Raw genomic sequence first — 11,634 nt, forward strand, 5'->3', positions numbered from 1 at the left:
AGGATTTTGACTGTAAATCACATCTGCCCTTGCGTAGTTAATCACATAGAGGTTCATTTATTGCTGTTTTGTCATTATAAACTTTAATTTCTGTTTAGCTGAAAATATCCTGATGGGTATGTGACAGGGTTATGAACTCTGTATAAAAGCCTCTTTATAAATAAGATTTCTTAAGGCTGGAATGATTTTGTTATCTGGGAGAGGGAGTGTGGGAAGCAATGTAAAATACAGGGCAGAGGGCATGCAGTGAAGGCAAAGTCGCAAAGTTCAAGGAAGCATGGTTACAAAACTCCTTTATTTCGATTGCTGACATTATCCTGAAGTCGGCTTTTTAGAGAAGAAAACTCATAGTACAGGTGAGTCCAATTTTAGACCAAGCTCACGTATAGTATCTGTGTACTTTCTGAGTCACTGTCAACAAAGAGGTAAAAGGATCCTTACCCCGCCTCATATCCCGGCACCTCTTTGGTGACCGTCCACAATTCTAAGAAGCATGATCTTTGAAACCAAAGATTTTCACACACCGGCATATGATGGTACATTTTAAACTACAGACAAGGGAAGTATATGGCCTCAACTCCAGATCCACTGCTATTGTATTTACAAGTTGCACACATGGCTATAAAATTGATTTTCCCCCAAAAAAGATGGCTATGCAAAAGATGTCATAGTAAGTGTTCCATTTACTTTTCTTAAATGATCTCTTTGGTCCAGTTAGTGAAAGAGTGTAAAGAATGTCATATCTTCCATGGAAGTAGAGAGTTCCAAGAAGTGAAGACTTTCCAGGAAACAGCATACCACAGTCCCCCACCCCTACACTATGCTGTTTCATAAACACTTGGTGTTTGTTTGGTTTCTTGTAATCTTTTAATCCCTAGGAAGTGACAAAGGAAGATAATGTCACAGGAGAAAGAAATCAGACCATCGGTAATATATATAAAGTGCTGCCAGTTGTATGTAGCATTTGAATTGTCCTCTAAGCAAACACATGTAACCTTGTTTTCCAGTGGTGTAGTAATGAGCTTTGTACTTTGAACAAATTCTCATGCATTACTCTTAACATGTGGCTATTTAGGGAGAAGACTTCCTTGTCCATTTTTCACAAACTATTAGTCATTTACATTGTGCTCAGTTCCCTCCCAGCCAAACAGAGCTAAAGGGAGTAGTGAGGGGAAAGGAAGGTTAAATGCTGTTTCCAGAGTCAGGAAAGCAAGTTAAACTTCATGGACAGTATTCTGAAAATAAAGAAAACAGTCCTTTTCTTTGATACCTTTTTTTTTTTTCAACCGAATACTGGGGTTGGGTTTTGACTTTGTTGACCACCTTCACTTAGAAACACGAAGTTTTCTGAAGCATTCGTTCTGTTGGATGTGTTCTATCTTCGCTTAGCTGATAGACAATAAGTTACCATCCATTTCTTTCTAGCTTTCCAGTGGCCAGTGGTGGATTGGCCAAGGCAGAAAGCAATGGGGAAAAAAAAAATGTGTGTTCTCCACATCTTCTTAAATAGGTCCTGGGAGTCAGTAAGCACTCAGCCTCCAGGTTATGTATATGCATGTACGTACCTGGGCATATTTTTAAAGTTTCTTCCAAGTTCAGAGGGGATAAAAACCCATGCCTTCTTCAGTCCACCATCCTTTTCTAATAACTGCCTCCCCCCTTCATTTCTAGTCAGTATTCTTAAAAAGAATGGTCTGCCCTCCCGGTCCACCCTCACTTTCCGTTCTAGCTTTGACTCACTGGAATCTGCTTCCAAGCCTTTTTTTGTTTCTTTTTTTAATTTAATTCAGGCTTCCTTTGCTAAGGTCCCCAGCGACCTACTTTCACATATCTTCTAGACCTTCCCTGGCTTCCCAACACCCTGCCACCTTCACACTGACATTCTCTTGCTGTCTGCCCATCCCTTCACTTCTTGGACACTATTCGGGCAGAACTCTACTCTGTGAGTGGTAAGATGTCACTTGTGTTTCTCCTTCGTCTCCTCTTCTGCCCATTGCTTAGGGATTCAGCCTTCTTCACTTCTCACTGAGATTCCCGTGCCACCATCACTCAGATTCTATCAGTTAGAACATATCAGTTAGTACGTATTTTCGAAACTGGACTCCTTGGTTTCTCCCAATCTCTGTTCTTCCTTCTAAGTTTCTGCCTGATAAATGTCACCAGTACCTGTCTAGTCGTGGAAGCCCCCAGACCAGAGCAGCACTTTGATGTTTTTTTATGCCTCTGTACCTTTTGTGCACTTGTAATTCCTTCTTCTGAAGACTTTTCTCCGGATAATTGCCTATAAATTTGTTCTTCTCCTTTCAGTAGTGCACCTACTAACTTCTGCTCTTACTTGTGTTGCAACATGGCCAATTTATATCTTGATTATGTGTGTGTCTCTCTTCTTCCCGACTAATTCCATGAGCTACTCATTTTTGTATACTCAAAACTAGCTCGGTGAGCATGTGATAGGCACTCGACATATATTTTGAACAAGTCAATAGCAAAATGGAATTAATGTAGTGTGTAGGAGAAGGGAAAGTGATGGCCACTTTTAGGGACAGTGGAAGTAGATAGTGGCTCTGATCTCAGCTCTTAGCCCCCAGACACCTTTTACAGCTTCCTTCAAAACCTGACTGTTAAATTATGTCAGTGTGTTTGATGGCAGCCACATGCATATTCCTTGTAGACTAAAGAAAAGTGACTAGAGAATGTCCTAAAAAGAGCAGAACTCACCATTTCCACCTTTCAATAAATTAAATAAAAGTTTGGTATTTAGCCCTGGGTTGGCAATGAGCTACGTGAATACTAAGGAGAATTGTCTTAATCCTGAATAGTGGTATCTGACATTCGATTAGAATTTAATCAGTGAACATTTTAGGAAAGGGAAGGTCCTTCCCCCCTCCCCACCCCGGAAAGAGCAAAGATGAGAGAATGGTAGGAGGGGTAACTATTGGAGAGAAAAGCTTTAGACCAGAGGAGTCATGAAGTGAGGCTCTGGGGACAGCAGGGAGTCGGCTGTCCCTGCCACCACCTGAACCCACGTTGTGTTCCTCAACGCTCCCATAAGCGGCAGGTGCTGAGCTCCTCTGCACATACCCAAACTACTCACAGCCAGGAGTCATCAACCGGTAGCAAAGGTTGTACATAATCTGTGATAGACAGAACGCCAGCCCCTCGCTGAGGACCAGTGTCGGAGGTTTGTTCCTGATAATCCAGGTACCTCATCCTCCCTGTGCGGCCAGGTGAAGTTCAGTCTTGAATGCTGTGTTGGAGAGGAAGAGGAGGAGTCTGGTCCACCAGGCAGGGTGTATTCTGTTATATGCTCACTGAGAATAGTAATTATTCTGGAGGGTTGGCATGTCCCAATTTAGAAATGCCACCGTTGCCATTTTCACGCTCTTACTATGTCATATGTGGTGGTGGTGAAGTTGACGATGGTCGTATGTGCCAGGCCTGCTGGCGCCTTTTTTCCTCTAGATCATCGCTAATATGAGGACACAAAAAAATTAACATGCAGCCCAAATGACTTATCAGTAACAATCTCCAGGGGCGCCTGGGTGGCTCAGTCGGTTAAGCATCTGAGTTCAGCTCAGATCATGATCTCACAGTTTGTGAGTTCGAGCCCTGCATCAGGCTCTCTGCTGTCAGCGCAGAGCACACTTCGGGTCCTCTGTCCCGCTCTCTCTCTGATGCCCCTCTCTAAAATAAACATTAAAAAAAATTAAATAACAATCTCCACATTAGAATATAAAAAGCCTTCTTATATATTTTAAAATAAAATTACCTTTTTCTTGTATTTTTGGAGACATCTATTAACCTCTACTAGCCTTCTGTAGGACATATTTGCACCAGAGGTGACAGTGTATACGTTTTGACTCTGTCATGCACAGGGCGCCATTAACAACGATGATGGCCCCTACCATCTTCACTCTCGGGCTAATTGAATATACATAGAAAGTAAGTGAATATAAACAGTGTGAGCTGAGTTCAGAAGCAGCGACAAGTCTTGGTGGCCACGTGCAGGGGTCCCAGACCGAGCCTGCAGGGGTCGGGACTGGGTCTTAGGAAATGGCATTTTGGAAGAGACAGGCGGTAAGAACCAAAGCAGAGAGAGGAGCACACAGGCCCAAGACGTGTTGAGGGCACTGAAGCTGCTGCTCTGAGTGGACCTGTGTGTTTGTGTAGTGCAGTGGTGGGAGAAGTAACTCGAAGGGTGGAATGAGATGGGATCATTTCTTTTGGCTACAAGCGATAGCAAGAAAGAGTGCAGAGGACTTCAGTGGGAATCAGGGGAGGCTGGACTTGACCCAGCAATCAGACAGTGCCTCTGGAGATGGGAAGGAATGTGATGAAAGCCACCTGCTAGGCTTTGAGAGGGAATCTGCTGAAAACGTGGCACGTAGAAGTGCAGTTGAGGGGCACCTGGGTGGCTCAGTCGGTTAAGCGTCTGACTTCAGCTCAGGTCATGATCTCATGGTTTGTGGGTTCGAGCCCCACGTCGGGCTCTGTGCTGACAGCTAGCTCAGAGCCTGGAGCCTGTTTCAGATTCTCTCTCTCTGACCCTCCCTTGCTCATGCTGTCTCTCTCTCGCTCTCAAAAATAAATAAAAATTTAAAAAAAAAAAAAGAAGTGCAATTGAATATGAGGGGAAACTGGAGATGGGGGGGAATGGCCATCCAGTCTTGTAAATTGCCCTTTATTGTCAGGTAAAATTCATTTCGAGTATAACTTCCCTCCTCTTGGCTATGTATGTCATGTGTTGAATCCAATCATGAAGCAAAGAAGAGGAGAACAATTCCTGTTATAAGGGTGTAGGAGGTAGGAAGTAAGATGGCACAATAAACCCTCATTCTTTGTACCTTCTGGATCCCAAAATGTATGTATTTCACCAAAGCATATAGTTTTTCCCATAAACTGCGTATGACTTCCTTTGAGTGTCTGCAGCAACACGTTGAAAGTAACAAGTTGAGGGGGCCTGGCTGGCTCATTCAGTAGAGCATGCAGCTCTTGGTCTCGGGGTTGTGAGTTCGAGCCCCACGTTGGGTGTAGCGATTACTTAACAAAAAATTAAATCTTTAAAAAAAGAAAAGAAAACAAAGTAACAAATTGAAAGTAACAGGTAGAGAGCAGGTAGTCAGCTGTGTTCAGCCCTAGATGGCCCAAATGCTTGGGGGAGCACAATACATTCCTTTTGTGCCTCAACAAAATTCTGCTTAAATTCTTGTCTTTTTTTTTTTTTTTTTTTTGGTGGCACCTGGGTGGCTCAGTCGGTTAAGCATCTGACTTCAGCTCAGGTCACGATCTCACAGTCTGTGAGTTTGAACCCTGCATCGGGCTCTGTACTGACAGCTCAGAGCCTGGAGCCTGCTCCGGATTCTGTGTCTCCCTCTCTCACTGCTCCTCCCCTGCTCCCTCTCAATAATAGTAAAATAGTAAATAGCTCCCTCAAAAATAGTAAAATTTAAAAAATAATAATAAAGTCTTTTTTGTTTGTTTTTTTCTTCAACTATCTTTTCTGCAAGATGGGTTTCCTGTCAGCCTCGTTCTTCCCACTGAACTCACAATTACACCCAAACAGCCCTCTCGTGACAGTGGAGGAGGACCTGCCTCCGGCCTTCTCTTCACTGACTGCACCCCGTCTCTGAAGAGCCAGAACCACACACACGCACACTTACTCATGTGGCCACCTCTAACGCTTTCTGTATCTTAGATGCAGTTTGGAGTTTAGTGACAAACACTCCAGTTAGCAGTAGGTCAGCGCCCGCCTCCCCTCCCCTCCCTGGGCGCTGCTTCTTTTCACTACTTTCTTCCCACCCCTGTCATGCTGGAGACCTACTGGAAAGCTCTCCAGGACTGCCCAGTTATAGAGATAGGTGGCAGAACCAGCTCTAAGTGACCTTGAGTGCCTGGGGTTAGTTATAAGAACAGGAAGAGGGGACTTCAGTAGGTCAAATTCAAGTACAGGCGGCTGCTTTTCTGTGTCCTGTGTCAATTATTTTAAATTAAAATGCATATTTTCATTGACATCTCAGCATATTGTAATTGACATCTAGGTAAGTGAGCTCTAATGAAACGTCACATTTAATGACTACTTCCAGAACCTAGAAATTTCTAAATCAAATTCAGCATGAACCGTGTTTCCCTTTTCTCACCCAATGTTTTTCTCTTCTCTAACCCAATGTTGAAAGGGGACTGTTTATTTTAAAAATTAAAAAGTTAGAGGCACCTGGGTGACTCAGTTAGTGTCGGACCTCAGCTCAGGTCATGATCTCACCCTTGGTGAATTTGAGCCCTGCGTCAGGCTCTGTGCTGACAGCGCAGAGCCTGGAGCCCGCTTCGGATTCTGTCTCCCTCTCTGCCCTTCTTCTGCTCACACTCTGTGTGTCTCTCTCTTAAAAATAAATAAACATTAAAAAAATTAAAAGTTAACTGACAGACTCCCCATCTTCTTATGTTTTCCATGATTCCTGTTACCATAAGTGTAAACAGAATCAGGCACATGTATACTAAAGTAACTCCCATTCATCCTAGATTCTATAGACATTCCCTAAGAAAGAAAAGAAACATAGTTGGCTAATGTACAAATCACTCACAAGAGGGAATCTGATGCAATATCTTGATTACTTACTTTGTAACCAGCATATGCTCTTGAAAGCCAGGCACTGGGCTGACCCCGCCAGAGTTTTTTAGTGTCCTAGCTGGTTCTCAGCTCAAGAAAAGACGACCCTCTAAGTGGTGCCCAAGTCTCCCTGGGCTGGCTGAATGATCCTCTCAGATCCAAACCCATATCTTCTCAGATTTTCCTTCTGTAGTCATCCATGGCCTCCTTTTTAAAAGCTCAAATGGGGAAGCCTACAGCTAGTGGAGAAGAAAATCTGCTGCTCTGAATATTCTGGTTTAGCCTAAAGTACTTTTCCAAATGAAAAACTGTCACCAGGAGGTCCCAGTAACCATGGCTGTGGGTCCTCTGGATGAGTGCAGTGGTCCTCAGCCCTAGGGGAAAATGCAATGGATAAGACTTATTAAATTGCTTCCACTTCACTTTGGAATTGAGATTTCCTTGGTCACCTGTGGTCATGTGATTTTTCCTAACATTTGTTTTTTTCTGGCAATTGAATCTGTCTGAGAAGCCAGTTAAGGGGCCCAGTGCACAATGTACATTGGAGGTAGGGGATACAGTGTAATGTGAATCCATTTTATGTGGTCTTAAGCAAACCCAATACCAAAGCTAATGGAAGCTTGCTGTTTCGTTGTCTTTATTAGCCCAGAACTGCTGGGACAGAAAGAAATTGAAGGCAAAGGTGAAAAAAAAAATTGGTAGGAACACAGTCTAAAAGCAAGGACATTTTTGACAAAGTCGGAATTGGCTCCATTTTTACCTGTGTAGCTTAGGGTTGACTAGCAGAACCAGGTATAAACTGCCCCCTGCTGCCCGAGACAGAGAAGTGCATTAAAAAAATGTCCGCTTCTTTAAAAAGAATCCTATTCTTGAATGTCTCTGTGAATGGAGAAGAAACGGGGGTGAGAGCAGGCAGACTTTCACAAGCCATGGACATCACAGGTCCCCTAATCCTCTCCACGGTGAACATGAAGGAAGTTAGGGGCAGCTCTTCTAAATTTAGGAGTGCTGTGTTGGGGATTTGGAAGTCTACTTGTTACTCCACCTGCGGCCTCGTTCCGTTAAGTGTGGCGTACAGTCCAGCACCGTCAGTGTCAGCGAGAGCACGTTAGAAATGTAGCTCTCGGGCCCACCCTGGGTCTGCCGAATCAGAGTCTGCATGTCAACAAGATCCCCGGGTGATTCACATGCACACTTCCCAAGGAGAAGCCCTGCGCATAACTTCAGAGGAGCTTCAACCCTGGAGAAGAGCCACCAGTCCTGAAGGTTTGGGTCAAATTGAATTCAGTTTGAACAGGAAATAAACACAACTCAGTGGAAGAGTTTGATCCTCTGTTAAGATCATGGTTGCCTTATATCCTTTTTCTTTTCAAGTTTGTTTATTTTGAGAAAGACGAGAGCAAGCCAGGGAGGGGCAGAGAGAGATGGAGACAGGATCTGAAGCAGCTTCAGGCTCTGTGCTGACAGCAGAGAGCCGGATGTGGGGCTTGAACTCATGGACCAGGAGATCATGACCTGAGCCGAAGTTGGACACTTAACCGACTGAGACACCCAGGCGCCCCACGTCCTTATTTTCTCAATACTTATGTTTTATACATCTCATGTGTCACTAGCTCTTGCACTTGCTGTATTTCAGCAGCAACTGGCAGTTGTCAAGGAGTCTCTTGAAAATCCGCCTGTCCCGGCGAGTATGCACAGCCGTGGATTCTCTCTCCCGCAGCATCTGTGTTTATCATCCTCCTCGTTTGCTGCCGTCTTCTTTCTCCTTCCCTTACACCCCTGCTGTTATTGTTTAAGAGTAGCCACGTGACCCACAGAACCGTCCCCCCTCACCCCCCAACGGTGGCATTGTCAGTCTGTTGCTAACCCAGAGTGTTCTTTTCCGCGCCAGGTCAGGGAAGAGTGCCGGCTCCTGAACGCCCCTCCTGTTCCACCCCGAAGCGCAAAGCCTTTGTCCACAAGCCCCTCCGTCCCTCCTCGTGCAGCCAAGCCAGCGCGGCAGCAGACTCGCTCTCCCAGCCCCACCTTGTCCTACTATTCTTCAGGGCTGCACGACATGTAAGTCTCCGTGCCAGGGCTCACCTCAGCCTCAACACATGTCTTCTTGTCAGCCAGCTCCCTGGGTCCTGAGAACGGTTTCTGGGTAGCCGTAGCTAGGCAGGAGGTGGGAGAGGAAGTGCTCCTTAACAACCAAAAGATTCCACTGGAAGAGCATGATGGGGCCCCTGTTGGTTTCAAGTTAGGATGGAAGGAAGAGCCAGTGTCCTAGGAAGAAAGGAAGCTGCCGCATATATGAGAAACTCAGCGATAAAGGCCAACTGGATTCTCTTAGACACAAGCCGCAGAGGGCTGCAGCTCTCACAGACCAGCGTCTCGTTCCTTCCACTCCGATTCCGCACTGGCAGACAGACAGCACCTTCTACCAGGACCTAGACTTGAAAGGGTCCAATTGGCTTTCTACTCTGCCTTTCCCCCCAGGACGAGAATCCCTTCTTGACCATCACGGTCTGATAGCCACTCACTTCTGTCTGGACCCTTCTGGCGCTGGGAGCCCCTTCTTCTGCAGGATGGCTCATTTCCTTGTTGGCGAACGCCAGTCGTTTTTTCGTAATCTTTCATTATATCCAGTTGACATCTATCTCCACGTAACTTTCAACCGTTTCTTACGTCTAGAAATACAAAAGTAGATCCTCCCTGCTTCTCTTTGTCAGCCTGTGAATAATTTGAAGTCAGATGTAAGTCTTCTCTTCTCCAAAAGAGGCTGCCTCAGTTCCGCCAGCTGTTTTCCCCTGACATCGCTGTCTGGTCCCTCGTCAGCCTGGTCACCCACCTCTGAGCACACTCTGGCTTCACTCACACTCTTAAAACATGGCCCCAGAGCTGAAGGCACCACTCCACATATGGTCTTCACAGTTTAAAATAGCTCTCTTTTGCAGATATTTTTAATTCTCTGGATATTTAAATCCTTGTGCTATTTTTAGTCAGTTCTATAGAAACCAAGGCAAGCATTGGGTTTGAAGCATCTCCTCTGACCTCAGACATTTGGATGGAAATACAGACAAAGGTAGTAGTGAGGTAGTCTTGTCACATAGCACAAGGAAGACAGCCATGAGGCACCCATTTACTGCCCTCACTCCACCCTTCCCCACTGCAGACATTAGTAATTATTGACACTACCTGTTGGTGATAAGCCTAAACCTGGCTAAAGAATTTTTCTCGTCGTAAAGATCCAGGCACCCACTATCAATGATTTTCTTGTTTAAAAAGTATATAGATTTTCCATCTCTGCTATAGCATGTTCAGTCATTATAATTCATATCCACAGTTACCAATGCATTTTAGTAACTTAAAGATTTTCTTTTAACCCAGTGAAGTTAGCAGATACTTCATCGAATTCGTGATAAGAAACCCTAGATTTTCCTTCCCGACTCCATCGTTCTACTCAGAAGCGACATCTGTGGGATAAAGATGGGCTTGGTAGTCAGCGTTTATGTCACTCACCTCCCTTTCTGTGTTTGCTTTTAAGCAGCGTTCCTAAAAGTGACACCAGTCCTTCCGAGAGTGCTCCCGTGTCCTGCTACCCCTGTAACCGAGCGAAAGCTGACTCCGTGGACCCCAGGTCCCCGATGGGCAGTCCTCCTGAAACCCTCTCCTCCCGGCTCTCGTGGCCCAGCCATTATTCAGGAGCGTCGGAGAGCCAGAGCAGGAGTGACTTCCTGCTGGGTCCAAGCCGGAGTTACAGCTACCCCAGACAGAAGACGCCAGGCACACCAAAGAGAAACTGCCCAGCACCCTTTGATTTTGACGGCCACGAGCTCTCCGCCAGTCCCCCCGGCTCGGTCGCCTCAGAATTCAGTGGCGGCGTCTCTGCCTGTCCCAAGTCAGCCAGCTACTCTGTGGAGAGCACAGATGAGAAGACGCTGGCCGCTGACACAAGCAAGCAGAGCACCTCGTGCCCTGCCTTGCCCCCCAGGGCCCCAAGGCCGGTGGAAGAGAAAGCTGCCTCGGACACTTCTCCTTTGCCTCTGAAAATTGATGGTGCTGAGGAAGACCCCAAGTCTGGGTCACCGGACCTCTCCGAGGACCAGTACTTTGTTAAAAAGGGCATGCAGGACATCTTCTCCGTCTCCTACCCTTTCTCCTCTCCGCTCCATCTCCAGCTGGCCCCCAGGTCCTGTGGCGACGGCTCCCCGTGGCAGCCCCCCGCTGACCTGTCGGGACTCTCTATAGAGGAAGTGTCCAAGTCATTACGGTTTATTGGTTTGTCTGAAGATGTCATATCATTCTTTGTTACTGAAAAGATCGATGGGAATTTGCTTGTTCAGCTAACGGAAGAAATCCTCTCAGAAGATTTCAAATTGAGCAAACTGCAGGTGAAGAAAATAATGCAATTCATTAATGGCTGGAGGCCCAAAATATAGCCAAACAACCCCAGCTAGCATCGAACGAAACTGATACGTGTGTGCGCTAGAAGGGGTGGGCTGGGACACAATTCCATGTTTTTTGCACTAAAAACCTTCTCTGTAAATAGGGATAAGAGACACTCCTACTATGCAGATTATGTTTTTGAATGGTGAACAGGCTATTTTGTACATCAATAAAAATGCTGTACAGAACACTTAGAGGTGTGCCTTGTACATCACTCAACACTCAACAGCTGCTAAAAGACAAAAGGCATGTTCAGAGAAAGAATTCTTACCCAAGTAGGTTTATGCGAGAAGGTATGATATTTATTACAAAATAGCCAAAGCTGAAAAAAAAAAACCATAAGAATCACAAACAATAACAAAAACAAAAACAAAAAAAACACTTTTGAACAACAGTTCTCTCCTTTGGGAGAATCGACGTTAGACAACGATTCTGTGCTCTGTCGTTTGGATTGCTCAGTGCTAATTGTTTTACTCTTGTGCCTGAAAATGTTAGTGATATGAAATGACACTTTACTGTTTGTTATATGCTCGGTAGGGATCTTTTCATCAAAAGGCATTTTCCAAAAGTCATGTGTTGATAGAAGTCATGTGTATGACATC

The 11,634-nt window shown here is 45.3% G+C and overlaps 1 protein-coding gene across 1 annotated transcript in view; it reads left to right on the forward strand.

Annotated features, from left to right (window-relative positions):
• GAREM1 (GRB2 associated regulator of MAPK1 subtype 1) overlaps positions 1–11,222 on the forward strand; it is a 237,222-nt gene extending 226,000 nt beyond the window's left edge. Inside the window, exons 8-9 of the mRNA XM_077753853.1 lie at positions 8,496–8,662; positions 10,131–11,222. Of these exons, the coding sequence (XP_077609979.1) occupies positions 8,496–8,662; positions 10,131–11,025 (1,062 nt within the window). The 3' untranslated portion in view covers positions 11,026–11,222. The remainder of the gene's footprint in view (positions 1–8,495; positions 8,663–10,130) is intronic.
• The last annotated feature ends 412 nt before the right edge of the window (positions 11,223–11,634 follow it).

This window comes from Crocuta crocuta, unplaced genomic scaffold (assembly GCF_008692635.1).
Source record: "Crocuta crocuta isolate KB4526 unplaced genomic scaffold, BGI_CrCroc_1.0 scaffold231, whole genome shotgun sequence".
NCBI lineage: Eukaryota > Metazoa > Chordata > Mammalia > Carnivora > Hyaenidae > Crocuta > Crocuta crocuta.